Here is a 19,078-nt window from a genome sequence, read left to right on the forward strand (position 1 = left end):
TTAACGGAACGAAAATTACAACCAACAATAATGGGGAATCTTTAAGAAGCAACACATCAGTGTTTCAACCACGCATGCGCAAATCAGCGTGTGCGAGCATGGCAACTTATTTACGAGTCGATATTTATTGGAGAAGACCTAACATAACCAACTGCGTGCAAAAGGTGGGTGGAGCCTTGCGGCCATTTTCGGCAGTTTACAACTAAAAGTGTTATACATTTTCAGCTACTACCTTCCAGCTGCTGTTCAAAGGACTTGGTGCAGGACGCTTATTGTATGTGTTTACATAGATAGGCAAAACTTATGTTTGGGTGTAGACTGTCCCTTTAAAGTAGTCCACAAAATAAATATCAACCACCTTTACACGCTCTCACACCCTACTAACCTGCACAGCCTGAAAATAAAGGGCCCACTCAAACGACTGCAATATCTCTGAGCTCCAAAGTACGCTGAAGCTAAATAATACACAGATATCGTGACGCTACAACATTAGTCACAGTCTGTGCCCAAAATAGCTCTGAGATCTAAATAAAGACAAACTGTCTAATATAAAAAAAACTTAAAGAAATTAACCCCTTACATTCCTGTAGAGTTAACTGTCTTCTTGTCACATGCATCTCAGTGCCAGCAAACTGCCTTGAAATAAATCCCCTACTAAGGATTAGTCCCATTAATAAATGCAGAGAGCCCTCTTGATTTTTACAGACCCTGAAGTGCCAGCCTCCCAGCCCCAGAAGACAACAGGCACTTACCTGCATCTAGCCGCCCAGCAGCAAGACAGCTCACCTGGTTTGAAAGGCACCCTCCTCACATGGACCTGTGGAAAACAAAAAAAGACTGAATAAACCTACTCAGTCTTTATAACAAAAGGGCAGTAACAACTGTTGGAAGGCGCAGTGAGGATTATACCCCACAAGTTCCCAATGCTTAAAAGCCACCACTGCTCTACTGAAGAGACTGACATGGACTATGGCTAGACCCCATAAAAAGATCAGAACAAACCTGCTCTGCTTAAAAAATAAACTCTTGATTGAAGAATCAGACACCACCTCCTTGCAACTGATACAAGCAAAGAGAAAGACTGGGGGTTCTGGGTAAGGGGAGTGGTGTTTAACAGCTTTGCTGTAGTGCTCTTTGCCTCCTCCTGCTGGTCAGGAGTCATATTTCCAACAGTAATTAATATGATCCGTGGACTCACCGTGTCATTAGAAAGAAGAGACACCCCTGGTTTCTCCCATTCCTGTGAAATAATCTCCCTAGCACTGTCCGGCACAGGAAAGACCTCCGAAGTGGAAGGTTCATCAAAGAGACTATTAAGTTTAATAGATTTCTTAGGAGTGACAACGACAGGGGTATCGGAGTCATCTAAAGTAGCTAAATCCTCCTTTAACAATACAAAAAGGTGTTCAAGCTTAAATCTGAAGGATACCACCTCAGTCTCAGAAGAAGGAATTATACTGTCCGAATCTGAGATTTCCCCCTTAGAAAGTCCTGATGTATCTACCTCATCAGACTTATGAGAAAGGGCAACTTGGGAAGCAGAACTGAGGACAGGCACCTTACTTTCTGAATTTTTAGATTTCCTCTTGCATTTTCCCTGTAATCTGGGAATGGCAGCTAATGCCACAGATACCACTGAAGATACCTGGGCAGCAATTTCTGCTTTTAAATAAACTCCACTAGGAGTTAGAGGAACCACAGGGCACTGCACGTAACGTCATTGAGGCTTGGGACGTAGAAGGAGAAAGCTGAGGTATTATTTTAACAGCATCATCCTGAGAGACATTAGGCTCAAAAATTTTACCTTTATTTTGCAAGGTTTTCTTGACACATGAAGAACAAAATTGCATAGGAGCTGCAATTTGTATATCTAAACATAATAAGCATGAATTCATGAGAGCTGGCTCTTTCTCCATATCATACATGTTGTGAAACAGTAAATAAACTTGTACAGATAAGTTTCAAAGATTTTAATATTCAATTAAAATAAGCCAAAATACATTTTAAATGTTATCCCAAATTAGGATCGATCCCCACCTAAAATGATGTGAGAAAAGTTAAGAAAAAACATTTAATAAACATCAAATACCCCTCAGGCAACCCCACATCTCAATTACTGAGGTGCCTTACCGCCAGGGGGTGAATAGGGTAACTCCTGTCAGGGGCCCAGTGGTCTAAGGGGCCCCATCAGGCAAGCACAACTAAAATATTTTTTTTTACATTTTTACAGCCACTACAGGGTGCTACTGAGCATGGGAAATGTCATTACAAGGAGTAAAGCATTAGCATTTGATTTCTGTGCACTAAACCCCAGTGTGAGACAGACTTGGCACTTCAGTTTGTACAGTGTGTGCCTGAGTCAGACGGCAGATCACTTTCATTTGCAGGGTAGGTAGGACTTACTTAGTAAATGTTTTTTATTTATTTATTTCGGATTGTAGCTTCAGTGTGGTAGTTGTATTGAGGGTCATGGGTCCATAAAAACACAATTTTTTTAGCAATATGCAGCAGTGTATTTATGATTTTTTGACAATGCTGTAGAAATTCTATATTTAACACCATGCAGAAATGTTTCCTCCTTAATACATAAATAGTAGGTGCCCTTTTGGCAGACTGATTTTTTTTTAAATTTATATAAATATATTTTAATTACATTCCAGTTTACTGCCCCTCTATGCAAGGACTTTCCCGATGCCAGGAGGCATTTTATGTAAAATTTGTACATCTGCATAAAATGTTATACTAACTTACTACCTTTACAACATTTCCAAGTTTGACTACACTTAAGAAAAAAGTGCATATACGTTTGTCACTTGGTCAAAAATTGCACATGTTAAGGGGGGGGGGGGAGCTGATCAATGGTTAAGTAAGGGGCCCCAAAATTTCTAGTGGCGGCCCTGCTTACCGCTACCAATTAAGACCGGATCACCCAGAAATGGAGAAAAACAAAATTTTCCTTTAGAAACGTTATTAAGTAAAGCCGGTCATGTGACCGCAACTGCCAAGCACAAATTACTGCTGCAACACAGAGAGGCACTAAAAAAAGATTCTTGGTACACCGAGTACCAGAAAACAGAATTTATGCTTACTTGATAAATTACTTTCTCCAACGGTGTGTCAGGTCCACGGCGTCATCCTTACTTGTGGGGAATATCTCTTCCCCAACAGGAAATGGCAAAGAGTCCCAGCAAAGCTGGCCACATAGTCCCTCCTAGGCTCCACCCACCCCAGTCATTCGACTGACGGACAGGAGGAAAAATATAGGAGAAACCATATGGTACCGTGGTGACTGTAGTTAGAGAAAATAATTCATCAGACCTGATTAAAAAACCAGGGCGGGCCGTGGACCGGACACACCATTGGAGAAAGTAATTTATCAGGTAAGCATAAATTCTGTTTTCTCCAACATTGGTGTGTCCGGTCCACGGCGTCATCCTTACTTGTGGGAACCAATACCAAAGCTTTAGGAAACGGATGAAGGGAGGGAGCAAATCAGGTTACCTAAACGGAAGGCACCACGGCTTGCAAAACCTTTCTCCCAAAAATAGCCTCCGAAGAAGCAAAAGTATCAAATTTGTAAAATTTGGCAAAAGTGTGCAGTGAAGACCAAGTCGCTGCCTTACATATCTGGTCAACAGAAGCCTCGTTCTTGAAGGCCCATGTGGAAGCCACAGCCCTAGTGGAGTGAGCTGTGATTCTTTCAGGAGGCTGCCGTCCGGCAGTCTCATAAGCCAATCGGATGATGCTTTTAAGCCAAAAGGAAAGAGAGGTAGAAGTCGCTTTTTGACCACTCCTTTTACCAGAATAGACAACAAACAAAGAAGATGTTTGTCTGAAATCTTTTGTAGCCTCTAAATAGAATTTTAGAGCACGGACTACGTCCAAATTGTGTAACAAACGTTCCTTCTTTGAAACTGGATTCGGACATAAAGAAGGTGCAACTATCTCCTGGTTAATATTCTTGTTAGAAACAAACTTTGGAAGAAAACCAGGCTTAGTACGCAAAACCACCTTATCTGCATGGAACACCAGATAGGGCGGAGAACACTGCAGAGCAGATAACTCTGAAACTCTTCTAGCAGAAGAAATAGCAACCAAAAACAAAACTTTCCAAGATAGTAACTTAATATCTATGGAATGTAAAGGTTCAAACGGAACCCCTTGAAGAACTGAAAGAACTAGATTTAGACTCGAGGGAGGAGTCAAAGGTCTGTAAACAGGCTTGATCCTAACCAGAGCCTGAACAAATGCTTGAACATCTGGCACAGCTGCCAGTCTTTTGTGTAGTAAGACAGATAAAGCAGAGATCTGTCCCTTTAGAGAACTTGCAGATAATCCTTTCTCCAAACCTTCTTGTAGAAAGGAGAGAATCTTAGGAATTTTTATCTTATTCCATGGGAATCCTTTGGATTCACACCAACAGATATATCTTTTCCATATTTTATGGTAAATCTTTCTAGTTACCGGTTTTCTGGCCTGAACCAGAGTATCTATCACAGAATCTGAAAACCCACGCTTTGATAGAATCAAGCGTTCAATCTCCAAGCCGTCAGCTGGAGGGAGACCAGATTTGGATGTTCGATTGGACCCTGAACAAGAAGGTCCTGTCTCAAAGGTAGCTTCCATGGTGGAACCGATGACATATTCACCAGGTCTGCATACCAAGTCCTGCGTGGCCACGCAGGAGCTATCAATATCACTGAGGCCCTCTCCTGTTTGATCCTGGCTACCATCCTGGGAATGAGAGGAAACGGTGGAAATACATAAGCTAGGTTGAAGGTCCAAGGTGCTACTAGTGCATCTACTAGAGTCGCCTTGGGATCCCTGGATCTGGACCCGTAGCAAGGAACCTTGAAGTTCTGACGAGACGCCATCAGATCCATGTCTGGAATGCCCCATAATTGAGTTAGTTGGGCAAAGATCTCCGGGTGGAGTTCCCACTCCCCCGGATGGAATGTCTGACGACTCAGATAATCCGCTTCCCAGTTTTCCACACCTGGGATGTGGATCGCAGATAGGTGGCAGGAGTGATCCTCCGCCCATTGAATTATTTTGGTCACTTCTTTCATCGCCAGGGAACTCCTTGTTCCCCGGTCGTCATGTTGTCTGATTGGAATCTTATGAATCTGGCCTTTGCTAGCTGAGGCCAAGCCCTGAGAGCATTGAAGATCGCTCTTAGTTCCAGAATGTTTATCGGGAGAAGAGACTCTTCCCGAGACCATAGTCCCTGAGCTTTCAGGGATTCCCAGACCGCGCCCCAGCCCACTAGACTGGCGTCGGTCGTGATAATGACCCACTCTGGTCTGCGGAAGCTCATTCCCTGGGATAGATGGTCCAGGGTCAGCCACCAACGGAGTGAATCTCTGGTCTTCTGATCTACTTGAATCATTGGAGACAAGTCTGTATAGTCCCCATTCCACTGTTTGAGCATGCACAGTTGTAATGGTCTTAGATGAATTTGTGCAAAAGGAACTATGTCCATTGCTGCAACCATCAACCCTACTACTTCAATGCACTGCGCTATGGAAGGACGTGGAACAGAATGAAGAACTTGACAAGTGCTTAGAAGTTTTGACTTTCTGACCTCTGTCAGAAAAATCCTCATTTCTAAGGAATCTATTATTGTTCCCAAGAAGGGAACTCTTGTTGACGGAGACAGAGAACTTTTTTCTATGTTCACCTTCCATCCGTGTGATCTGAGAAAGGCCAGAACGATGTCTGTATGAGCCTTTGCTTTTGACAGGGACGACACTTGTATTAGAATGTCGTCCAAGTAAGGTACTACTGCAATGCCCCTCAGTCTTAGAACCGCTAGAAGGGACCCTAGTACCTTTGTGAAAATCCTTGGAGCAGTGGCTAACCCGAATGGGAGGGCCACAAACTGGTAATGTTTGTCCAGAAAGGCGAACCTTAGGAACTGATGATGTTCTTTGTGGATAGGAATATGTAGGTACGCATCCTTTAGATCCACGGTAGTCATAAATTGACCTTCCTGGATAGTGGGTAGAATCGTTCGAATGGTTTCCATCTTGAACGATGGTACCCTGAGAAATTTGTTTAGGATCTTCAAATCCAAAATTGGTCTGAAAGTTCCCTCTTTTTTGGGAACTACGAACAGATTTGAATAAAATCACATTCCTTGTTCCTTTATCGGAACTGGGTGTATCACTCCCATCTTTAACAGGTCTTCTACACAATGTAAGAACGCCTGTCTCTTTATTTGGTTTAAGGATAAGTGAGACATGTGGAACCTTCCCCTTGGGGGTAGTTCCCTGAATTCCAGAAGATAACCCTGAGAAACTATTTCTAGTGCCCAGGGATCCTGAACATCTCTTGCCCAAGCCTGAGCAAAGAGAGAGAGAGTCTGCCCCCTACTAGATCCGGTCCCGGATCGGGGGCTACTCCTTCATGCTGTTTTGTTAGCAGCAGCAGCAGGCTTCTTGGCCTGCTTACCCTTGTTCCAGCCTTGCATCGGTTTCCAGGCTGGTTTGGGTTGTGAGGCATTACCCTCTTGCTTAGAGGATGCAGAATTAGAGGCCGGTCCGTTCCTGAAATTGCGAAAGGAACGAAAATTAGACTTATTCTTGGCCTTGAAAGGCCTATCTTGTGGAAGGGCGTGGCCCTTTCCCCCAGTGATGTCTGAGATAATCTCTTTCAATTCTGGTCCAAATAGAGTTTTACCTTTGAAAGGGATGTTAAGCAATTTTGTCTTGGATGACACATCCGCTGACCAAGACTTTAGCCAAAGCGCTCTACGCGCCATGATTGCAAACCCTGAATTTTTCGCCGCTAATCTAGCTAATTGCAAAGCGGCATCTAAAATAAGAGTTATCCAACTTAAGTGCGTGAACTCTGTCCATAACCTCCTCATATGGAGTCTCTCTACTGAGCGACTTTTCTAGTTCCTCGAACCAGAACCACGCTGCTGTAGTGACAGGAACAATGCACGAAATGGGTTGTAGAAGGTAACCTTGCTGTACAAAAATCTTTTTAAGCAAACCCTCCAATTTTTTATCCATAGGATCTTTGAAAGCACAACTATCCTCGATAGGAATAGTAGTGCGCTTGTTTAGAGTAGAAACTGCCCCCTCGACCTTAGGGACTGTCTGCCATAAGTCCTTTCTAGGGTCGACCATAGGAAATAATTTCTTAAATATAGGGGGGGGAACAAAAGGTATGCCGGGCTTTTCCCACTCCTTATCCACTATGTCCGCCACCCGCTTGGGTATAGGAAAAGCGTCGGGGTGCACCGGAACCTCTAGGAACTTGTCCATCTTGCATAATTTCTCTGGAATGACCAAGTTGTCACAATCATCCAGAGTAGATAACACCTCCTTAAGCAGTGCGCGGAGATGTTCTAATTTAAATTTAAATGTCACAACATCAGGTTCAGCTTGTTGAGAAATTTTTCCTGAATCTGAAATTTCCCCATCTGACAAAACCTCCCTCATGGCCACTTCAGATTGGTGTGAGGGTATGACAGAACAATTATCATCAGCGCCCTCCTGCCCTTCAGTGTTTAAAACAGAGCAATCGCGCTTTCTCTGATATGTAGGCATTTTGGATAAAATATTTGCTATGGAGTTATCCATTACAGCCGTCAATTGTTGCATGGTAATAAGCATTGGCGCGCTAGATGTACTAGGGGCCTCCTGCGTGGGCAAAACTGGTGTAGACACAGTAGGAGATGATGTAGTATCATGTTTACTCCCCTCATCTGAGGAATCATCTTGGGCAATTTCATTATCTGTGGCAGTACTGTCCTTACTTTGTTTGGACGCTATGGCACAATTATCACACAAATTTAAATGGGGAGACACATTGGCTTTCATACATATAGAACATAGCTTATCCGAAGGCACAGACATGTTAAACAGGCTTAAACTTGTCAATAAAGCACAAAAAACGTTTTAAAACAAAACCGTTACTGTCTCTTTAAATTTTAAACAGAAAACACTTTATTATATGTGAAAAAGTATGAAGGAATTGTTCAAAAATTACCAAACTTTCACCAGAGTGTCTTAAAGCATTAAGAGTATTGCACACCAATTTTCAGAGCTTTAACCCTTAAAATAACGGAACCGGAGCCGTTTACAAATTTAACCCCTATACAGTCCCAGCTATAGCCTTTGCTGTGACCTAACCAAGCCCAGAGGGGAATACGATACCAAGAGACGCCTTCTAGAAACTTTCCAGCTACTTTCAGATCCTCACACATGCATCTGCACGTCTTGCTCTCAAAAAACAACTGCGCAGTAATGGCGCGAAAATGAGGCTTAGCCTACAACTGGGAAGGCCCTCCCTGACTGGAAAAGGTGTCTAACATAGTGCCTGCCGTTAAAAAACGTTCCCCAAGTTTATAAATGTGAATTATCAGCATAAACATGTATAAAATGCCCAAATAAAGCAATCGATTTAGCCCATAAAAGTGTCTACCAGTTTTATAGCCCATATTAAGCCCTTTATTCTGTTTGCTTGACTAAGAAAATGGCTTACCGGTCCCCATGAGGGGAAATGACAGCCTTCCAGCATTACATGGTCTTGTTAGAAATATGGCTAGTCATACCTTAAGCAGAAAAGTCTGCTAACTGTTTCCCCCAACTGAAGTTACTTCATCTCAACAGTCCTATGTGGAAACAGCAATCGATTTTAGTTACTGTCTGCTAAAATCATCTTCCTCTCACAAACAGAAATCTTCATCCTTTTCTGTTTCAGAGTAAATAGTACATACCAGCACTATTTTAAAATAACAAACACTTGATAGAAGAATAAAAAACTACATTTAAACACCAAAAAACTCTTAACCATCTCCGTGGAGATGTTTCCTGTGCAACGGCAAAGAGAATGACTGGGGTGGGCGGAGCCTAGGAGGGACTATGTGGCCAGCTTTGCTGGGACTCTTTGACATTTCCTGTTGGGGAAGAGATATTCCCCACAAGTAAGGATGACGCCGTGGACCGGACACACCAATGTTGGAGAAATAACAGTTTTTTCAAACCTGACAGTTTAAAATGTTGAATTGTTTAATTTTAAAGCAAAGGGGAAATGAAATAGAAAATTCAGCCTTATTTTCAGTTTAAAAATGTATTGTTTTATCAAGTAAATATGTGTCAGAAAATAAAGCCTAATAAAAACATTTTACCCTTTCCTTTTAAAAGAGTTTAAATGTTAGTCTCACACATGCTACAGTGCCTGCTTCATGCCACATTGTAACCCATACAACAGGATTATTTATGTCCCAATAAAAAAAAGCAGTGTCTTAATTTAAGTGCATGGTCTCCCCAACTGGAAGAAAAAGCACTTTCCTGCTCCGATGTCCGGCATGTAGACAGTTACAAGGTATGATAAGACACAGTTCTTCAGAGACCTTTGAAAAAGAAAGGAGTAGCAAACTCTGGCTTTCTAAACTAGGGCAGTAATTGTTAGGAAAACTCAGTAAGTACCTCTTTACAAGTTCCTAACTGCTTTAAAGCCACCAATACCCGACTGCAAGGAATGACGTGGAATACGGCTATACCCCAAAACTTGCATGTAGATGAAATCAAAATTTTTCTTCAAACACCTAAACTTCACCTCTCCATGCACCGAAGGCAAAGAGAATGACTGGGGATTGTGGGTAAGGGAGTGATACTTAGCTGTTTAACTGTGGTGCTCTTTGCCTCCTCCTGCTGGTCAGGAGTGATATTCCCAGCATAAATAAAAATAAAAAAATATTGATTTCTGAACTCTTGCTAAGTTAAAACAATAGTATTGTGTTTAAAAATGAATATGAACTTGTTTTCTTTACATTACTTGAGGTCTGCAAACACTGCATCTTTTTTGTTATTTTGGCGAGTTGTCATTTGCTCTAACTTACAATATTTTTATTTGGAATAAATGTTGTCAGTAGTTTATAGAATAAAACAAAAATGTTCATTTTATCAAAAAACATAATTTATGTAAGAACTTACCTGATAAATTCATTTCTTTCATATTAGCAAGAGTCCATGGGCTAGTGACGTATGGGATATACATTCCTACCAGGAGGGGCAAAGTTTCCCAAACCTCAAAATGCCTATAAATACACCCCTCACCACACCCACAATTCAGTTTAACGAATAGCCAAGAAGTGGGGTGATAAGAAAGGAGCGAAAGCATCAAAATAAGGAATTGGAATAATTGTGCTTTATACAAAAAAATCATAACCACCACAAAAAAGGGTGGGCCTCATGGACTCTTGCTAATATGAAAGAAATGAATTTATCAGGTAAGTTCTTACATAAATTATGTTTTCTTTCATGTAATTAGCAAGAGTCCATGAGCTAGTGACGTATGGGATAGTAGATACCCAAGATGTGGAATTTCCACGCAAGAGTCACTAGAGAGGGAGGGATAAAATAAAGACAGCCAATTCCGCTGAAAAATAATCCACAACCCAAATCAAAAGTTTTAATCTTAATAATGAAAAAAACTGAAATTATAAGCAGAAGAATCAAACTGAAACAGCTGTCTGAAGTACTTTTCTACCAAAAACTGCTTCAGAAGAAGAGAAAACATCAAAATGGTAGAATTTAGTAAAAGTATGCAAAGAAGACCAAGTTGCTGCTTTGCAAATCTGATCAACAGAAGCTTCATTCCTAAACGCCCAGGAAGTAGAAACTGACCTAGTAGAATGAGCCGTAATCCTTTGAGGCGGGGATTTACCCGACTCCACATAAGTATGATGAATCAAAGACTTTAACCAAGACGCCAAAGAAATGGCAGAAGCCTTCTGACCTTTCCTGGAACCAGAAAAGATAACAAATAGACTAGAAGTCTTTCTAAAATCTTTAGTAGCTTCAACATAATATTTTAAAGCTCTTACTACATCCAAAGAATGTAAAGATTTCTCCAGAGAATTCTTAGGATTCGGACACAATGAAGGGACAACAATTTCTCTACTAATGTTGTTAGAATTCACAACCTTAGGTAAAAATTGAAATGAAGTCCGCAACACCGCCTTATCCTGATGAAAAATCAGAAAAGGAGATTCACAAGAAAGAGCAGATAACTCAGAAACTCTTCTAGCAGAAGAGATGGCCAAAAGGAACAGAACTTTCAAAGAAAGTAATTTAATATCCAGAGAATGCATAGGTTCAAACGGAGGAGCTTGTAAAGCCCTCAGAACAAAATTAAGACTCCAAGGAGGAGAGATTGACTTAATGACAGGTTTGATACAAACCAAAGCCTGTACAAAACAATGAATATCAGGAAGACTAGCAATCTTTCTGTGAAAAAGAACAGAAAGAGCAGAGATTTGTCCTTTCAAGGAACTTGCAGACAAACCTTTATCCAAACCATCCTGAAGAAACTGTAAAATTCTAGGAATTCTAAAAGAATGCCAGGAGAATTTATGAGAAGAACACCAAGAAATGTAAGTCTTCCAGACTCGATAATAAATCTTCCTAGACACAGATTTACGAGCCTGTAACATAGTATTAATTACTGAGTCAGAGAAACCTCTATGACTAAGAATCAAGCGTTCAATTTCCATACCTTCAAATTTAATGATTTGAGATCCTGATGGAAAAAAGGGCCTTGAGATAGAAGGTCTGGTATTAACGGAAGTGTCCAAGGTTGGCAACTAGCCATCCGAATGAGATCCGCATACCAAAACCTGTGAGGCCATGCTGGAGCCACCAGCAGTACAAACGATCGTTCCATTAGAATTTTGGAAATCACTCTTGGAAGAAGAACTAGAGGCGGAAAGATATAGGCAGGATGATAATTCCAAGGAAGCGACAACGCGTCCACTGCTTCCGCCTGAGGATCCCTGGATCTGGACAGATACCTGGGAAGTTTCTTGTTTAGATGAGAGGCCATCAGATCTATTTCTGGAAGTCTCCAGATTTGAACAATCTGAAGAAAAACCTCTGGGTGAAGAGACCATTCGCCCGGATGTAACGTCTGGCGACTGAGATAATCCGCTTCCCAATTGTCTACACCTGGGATGTGAACCGCAGAGATTAGACAGGAGCTGGATTCCACCCATACAAGTATCCGAGATACTTCTTTCATAGCCAGAAGACCGAGTCCCACCTTGATGATTGACATACGCCACCGTTGTGACATAGTCTGTCTGAAAACAAATAAAACGATTCTCTCTTCAGAAGAGGCCAGAACTGAAGAGCTCTGAAAATCGCACGGAGTTCCAAAATTTTGATTGGTAATCTCGCCTCCTTAGTTTCCCAAACCCCCTGCGCTGTCAGACTCGCTGCGCTGTCAGACTCGCATCTGTTGAGATCACAGTCCAGGTTGGACGAACAAAAGAAGCCCCTTGAATTAAACGATGGTGATCTATCCACCACGTCAGAGAGTGTCGTACATTAGGATTTAAGGATATTAATTGTGATATCTTTGTATAATCCCTGCACCACTGGTTCAGCATACAAAGCTGAAGAGGTCTCATGTGAAAACGAGTAAAGGGGATCGCGTCCGATGCAGCAGTCATGAGACCTAAAATTTCCATGCACAAAGCTACCGAAGGGAACGATTGAGACTGAAGGTTTCGACAGGCTGAAACCAATTTCAGACGTCTCTTTTCTGTTAGAGACAAGGTCATGGACACTGAATCTATTTGAAAACCCAAAAAGGTTACCTTTGTCTGAGGAATCAAAGAACTCTTTGGTAAATTGATCCTCCAACCATGTCTTTGAAGAAACGACACAAGTTGATTCGTATGAGATTCTGCAGAATGTGAAGACTGAGCAAGTACCAAGATATCGTCCAAATAAGGAAATACCGCAATACCCTGTTCTCTGATTAGAGACAGAAGGGCACCGAGAACCTTTGAAAAGATCCTTGGAGCTGTTGCTAGGCCAAACGGAAGGGCCACAAACTGGTAATGCTTGTCTAGAAAAGAGAATCTCAGAATCTGATAGTGATCTGGATGAATTGGAATATGAAGGTATGCATCCTGTAAATCTATTGTGGACATATAATGCCCTTGCTGAACAAAAGGCAGAATAGTCCTTATAGTCACCATTTTGAATGTTGGTATCCTTATATAACGATTCAATATTTTTAGATCCAGAACTGGTCTGAAGGAATTCTCCTTCTTTGGTACAATGAATAGATTTGAGTAAAAACCCCAGACCCCGTTCCAGAACTGGAACTGGCACAATTACCCCAGCCAACTCTGAAACACATTTCAGAAACGCCTGAGCCTTCAGTGGGTTTGTTGGAATGCGAGAGAGAAAAAATCTTCTCGCAGGCGGCCTTACCTTGAAACCTATTCTGTACCCTTGTGAAACAATGTTCTGAATCCAAAGACTGTGAATCGAATTGATCCAAATATCTTTGAAAAATCGTAACCTGCCCCCTACCAGCTGTGCTGGAATGAGGGCCGCACCTTCATGTGGACTTGGGAGCTGGCTTTGACTTTCTAAAATGCTTGGATTTATTCCAGACTGGAGAAGGTTTCCAAACGGAAACCGTTCCTTTAGGGGGAAGGGTCAGGCTTTTGTTCCTTATTCTGACAAAAGGAACGAAAACGATTAGCAGCCCTGTATTTACTTTTAGATTTTTTGTCCTGAGGCAAAAAGGTTCCTTTCCCCCTAGTAACAGTTGAAATAATAGAATCCAACTGAGAACCAAATAATTTATTACCTTGGAAAGAAAGAGAAAGCAAAGTTGACTTAGAAGTCATATCTGCATTCCAAGTTTTAAGCCATAAAGCTCTTCTAGCTAAAATAGCTAAAGACATATACCTGACATCAATTCTAATGATATCAAAAATGGCATCACAAATAAAGTTATTAGCATGTTGAAGAAGTTTAACAATGCTATGAGTATTATGGTCTGACACTTGTTGCGCTAAAGCCTCCAACCAAAAAGTGGAAGCAGCAGCAACATCAGCCAAAGAAATAGCAGGTCTAAGAAGATTACCTGAACATAAATGAGCTCTCCTTAGAAAGGATTCAAGCTTCCTATCTAAAGGATCCTTAAAGGAAGTACTATCCGCCGTAGGAATAGTAATACGTTTAGCAAGAGTAGAGATAGCCACATCAACTTTAGGGATTTTGTCCCAAAACTCTAATCTATCAGATGGCACAGGGTACAATTTCTTAAACTTTTTAGGAGGAGTAAATGAAGTACCCAGATTATTCCATTCCCTAGAAATTACTTCAGAAATAGCATTAGGGACAGGAAAAACTTCTGGAATAACTATATGAGGTTTGAAAAACGAATTTAAAGCTTAGTAGATTTAGTATCAAGAGGACTAGACTCCTCCATATCTAATGCGATTAACACTTCTTTAAGTAAAGAACGAATAAAATCCATTTTAAATAAATATGAAGATTTATCAGTGTCAATATCTGAGACAGTCTTCTGAACCAGATAGATCCTCATCAGAAACAGACAAGTCAGAATTATGGCGGTCACTTAAAAATTCATCTGAAATATGAGAAGTTTTAAAAGACCTTTTACGTTTACTGGAAGGAGGAATAACAGACAGAGCCTTCCTAATAGATTTAGAAACAAATTATTTTACATTAACAGGAACATCCTGAGCATTAGATGTTGAGGGAACAACAACAGGTAATGGATTATTACTAATGGAAATACAATCTGCATTAGAAAGTTTATCATGACATTCATCACAAAAAAAGGTGGACACAAGAATGACGCCCACATTTTTTGGGGCCAAAAATGACGCCCACATTATTGGCGCTAAGTACAACGCCTATATTTTTTGGCGCCAAATATGACGCTACATCCGGTGACGCCGACAAAGACGACGCCCACATTTTTGGCGCAAAAAAACGTCTGAATACAAATACGTAAAAAAATGATGCAACCACGAACAAACTTCCGGCGTCAATTAGTGCGCCGGAAATGACAAAAAAGTCCGCGCCAAAAATGACACAATAAATTGAAGCATTTTCAGCCCCGCGAGCCTAACAGCCCACAGAGAAAAAAGTCAATTGAAAAAAATTTTAAGGTAAGAAAAAATAATCATTCATATGCATTATCCCAAATAATGAAACTGACTGTCTGAAATAAGGAATACTGATTACCCTGAATCATGGCAAATATAAGTTTAAACACATATATTTAGAACTTTATAAATAAAGTGCCCAACCATAGCTTTAGAGTGTCATAATAAAATAAGACTTACTTACCCTAAGACACTCATCTACATATAGTAGATAGCCAAACCAGTACTGAAACGAGAATCAGTAGAGGTAATGGTATATTAGAGTATATCGTCGATCTAAAAAGGGAGGTAGGAGAAGAAATCTCTACGACCGATAACAGAGAACCTATGAAATAGATCCCCTAGAGCAGTGCTTTCCAAACTGTGTGTCGGGACACACTAGTGTGTCGGCAGCAGTGTGTAGGTGTGTCCCTGCTTCAGCACAATTTTTTGTTTAAATTTAATTTTTTTTTTTTATTGTTTTTTGGTTTCTGACTTTCCACCTGCCTGCTACGCATATCACATGGTTGACACGTGATTGATACCTAGTGGGTCACAGTCTCATCTTAACCAATTGGCACAGCTCAGTGGGAACTGAAACTATTACCATAGGCGGATTTGGCGGCACATTGGCTCCTGACTGCACGTGTAGTCTCCTTAATTGGCTTGTGACTGCACCAGGGCCGGACTGGGACCAAAAAAAGGCCCGGGCATTTTAGGGCAAAGAGGCCCACTCCCCCCCCCCACAGCAAAGGCGGCGCGCTATATATTGACCACTGACCTGCATGAAGATGTTATCAGGCCGTTACCCTTACTCAATATAGTCAGTACCACGCTCGTAACTAGGTTCTCTCCTCGGTATAGGTTTATTTACTTATTAAGCTACCCTACGTCTCTCAGCACAAAAACACTGAATATTGGTTTTCTAAAGCTTCTGAAACAAGGCCTCTGAAAGAAAGGAGTGGGAGAAAAGTGTCTAATTTTCAAATGCCGCTTTGTTTTACCTCGTTTATTACACTGAGCTTACATGAAGAAACCAAACTTGTTTTTTTTGTTATGCAATCGCAAAATCTTATATTATTGTTTTTCATTTCAAAGATAAGTAAAGACTACCCACATATTTTGTAGAGATAAAAGTGTTTGCATATAAAATGTAGTTCAAACAACTACAGTTTACAATCCACATTACAATACAATAACCAAAGCCTTGTAAAAATGTAAGAAGCAGCTCTGGTGGTATCTATGACTACATGAGATAGCACAGTTTATAAGCCACAGAAAAACTCCCATTGCACGTAAGATATACAATATTTGTGTTTTCTTAACTTATATAATGTACACGCTCCTAGTATAGTCACCCTGGATGTGGCTGCCTCCCTCGCCCTCTTCCCTCCTTCATGCGCACGCTACTTAGGACGATGAGAGGAAGTGATGGGTTTGTAGGAGGTCACTGTGTCACCATTTTCACTTCCTCCCAGGCAGCCAGGCTAGCAGCACAGAACTCGGAGGACCACCTGCTCCTCCCACTTCTGGCCGGATTGATAGCATGTGCAGGCAGCTCCTGTCCTGTCTGCATACAGCGACCGTGAGATCCACTTGCAAGAAGTAAGTGGAGGATTCTCACGGCCGCTGTATGCAAGTCTGTGCCCCCTGGTGTGGCCTTTTTATGGTGCTTAAGTGACGCCCCCTGATGTGCCAGTGAGAACAGTGCCCCAAAAATCAGCAGTTAGAATCTTTAATTCTGGGTCAGTCAGTCAGCACAGAGCTACTGACCTTGCCGTAATGGTGGGCAGAGCTAAGGGAAGCGGCGGCCCACCGGGCAAATGCCCGACATGCCCTATGGTCAGTCCGGGCCTGGACTGCACGTATAGTCAGTGAGTGGGACAGCAGTGTGTTTGCAGCACGGGCAGTAGTCAGTCGGACTCGCAGAGCTCTGAGGGTGACAGCTTTAAATGCTGAGCTGAAGTCAGAAGTCAGTGGGGGTTTTTTTGCAGCTAGCTCCCAGTAGTGCATTGCTGCTCCTCCTCTTGATATATGGATAGGAAGTGGAAGCTTAAAAATGCTTGATGATGAAATGCGAGTGTCTTTATCTAATATTACACCAAATATTACGAAACTGTGTTCATCCCATCAACCTCATACATCCCATTAAAATAGTAAGTAGCTATTGGTGTTATTAAACTTTTTTTAATTCTTGCACATACATACTGTTACTTGTAAATGCATTTTGTTGTTATATAATTTATGTATGTGTCCGTATCTTTTAAAACAAGTTGGTTTAACCTCCTTTTTGCTAGTACAACTGAATTACTGTGTTGCGAAATGATGTAGGTCTACAAAGTGTGTCACCAACATGAAAAGTTTGGAAAGCTCTGCCCTAGAGGAAGACCATTGTATTCAAATAGGCAATACTCTCTTCACATCCCTCTGACATTCACTGCACTCTGAGAGGAAAACCGGGCTCCAGCCTGCTGCGAAGCGCATATCAACGAAGAATCTAGCACAAACTTACTTCACCACCTCCACGGGAGGCAAAGTTTGCAAAACTGAATTGTGGGTGTGGTGAGGGGTGTATTTATAGGCATTTTGAGGTTTGGGAAACTTTGCCCCTCCTGGTAGGAATGTATATCCCATACGTCACTAGCTTATGGACTCTTGCTAATTACATGAAAGAAACATATACCTATAAATAGTAAAACCAGAGAAACTGATATTTTTGCAGTGGTCCTATAATGTGCCAATGGAAAAAAAATGATCATCTTAGGGAGGCTAGAAGAACATTTTAAAAAGTATTATTTTACGTTAATTCAACAGCTATAACATTAATTTATAGACAGGTGACATCAGTATTGAATACCCATTGCATGTAAAGTAACTTGTTTACTGTCCATTTAATATTGATGTGCTTAGAAGGGTTTTTTGTTTCAATGCAATGATAAAAATGGTAGGTTTATCTCATACAATGTAACAAACTATATATTTTCATTCACAAATTTGTATGCACTGTGGTTTATTTATGATGTTTTTTAGTGCTTATTTACGCTAAGTAGCTACCTTATTTTTATCATATATATTTTCATTATTTCTACATTTCATGCTCAATTGTGGGCATTTTTATGAACCTCTGATATACAAAGCAAAATGTGTGTCAGGAGTTTTGGGATACTTCTGACACCACAGACATTTTCAACAAATGGAAAAGATGCAGCATTGTTACTCTAATGAGACCTGAACAGGACTTGCAGGCAATCGACAGCGACATGCAAAAGCTAATCAGCTGTGTCCTGCCCACAAGTGACAATGCATTGTGGGCTTTACAGTGAAAAAAAGTGGAATACATACCCAATGTATATGCTCTGCTATTAAGCATCCAGATACTTTTTTATCATCTGTAATAAATAAAAAGGTCTTTGTCCTGGAATGCAGCTTAAGGGGTACCTGCTGGAAGCCTAAATCATTATCCACCATCTCTCGGATTTCTTCCACCTAAAACATAAAGGATATATATTTTTTACATTGCATTACTAATGTTTTTTTAAACTCCTCATCCCGCAGCAAGCAAAAACATTCAGAAATCTAGAGAACTTGTGTTCATAATATGAAGGACCTAATCTCATCATTTTAGTACTTTCCAAAATAAAATATCAGGTAACTAGGCCAGACTTTAAGGCACATGGATTTAAGGTATAGAAGAAAATCAATAGCAAAATAAACATTAAACATCTAATATCTCAAATGCATATATGGTTGCAAGAACCTGTGAATCTAGCCTAAAAGAATTAAATAAAAAAAAAGAAAAACTTATGCTTACCTGATAAATTTGTTTCTTTTTAGACACAAGTCCACGGATCATCATGGGATATATACCTCCTGGTCAGCAGGAGGAGGCAAAGAGCACCACAGCAGAGCTGTTAAATAGCTCCTCCCTTCCCTCCCACTCCAGTCATTCGACCGAAGTTAGGAAAAGAAAGGAAAACCCAAGGTGCAGAGGTGTTTGAAGTTTACAATAATTAACAACATGTCTTAAAAGAACAGGGCAGGCCGTGGACTCATCATGTCTAAAAAGAAACAAATTTATCAGGTAAGCATACATTTTCTTTTCTTTTTAAAGACACTATGAGTTCACGGATTATCTTCATT

At 40.9% G+C, this 19,078-nt stretch overlaps 1 protein-coding gene across 1 annotated transcript in view; it reads right to left on the reverse strand.

The window, feature by feature from the left end:
* ESCO1 (establishment of sister chromatid cohesion N-acetyltransferase 1) overlaps nt 1-19,078 on the reverse strand; it is a 253,023-nt gene that overhangs the window by 147,997 nt on the left and 85,948 nt on the right. The window contains exon 8 of the mRNA XM_053714970.1: nt 18,281-18,424. Within this exon, the coding sequence (XP_053570945.1) occupies nt 18,281-18,424 (144 nt within the window). The remainder of the gene's footprint in view (nt 1-18,280; nt 18,425-19,078) is intronic.

Source organism: Bombina bombina, chromosome 5, assembly GCF_027579735.1.
Source record: "Bombina bombina isolate aBomBom1 chromosome 5, aBomBom1.pri, whole genome shotgun sequence".
NCBI lineage: Eukaryota > Metazoa > Chordata > Amphibia > Anura > Bombinatoridae > Bombina > Bombina bombina.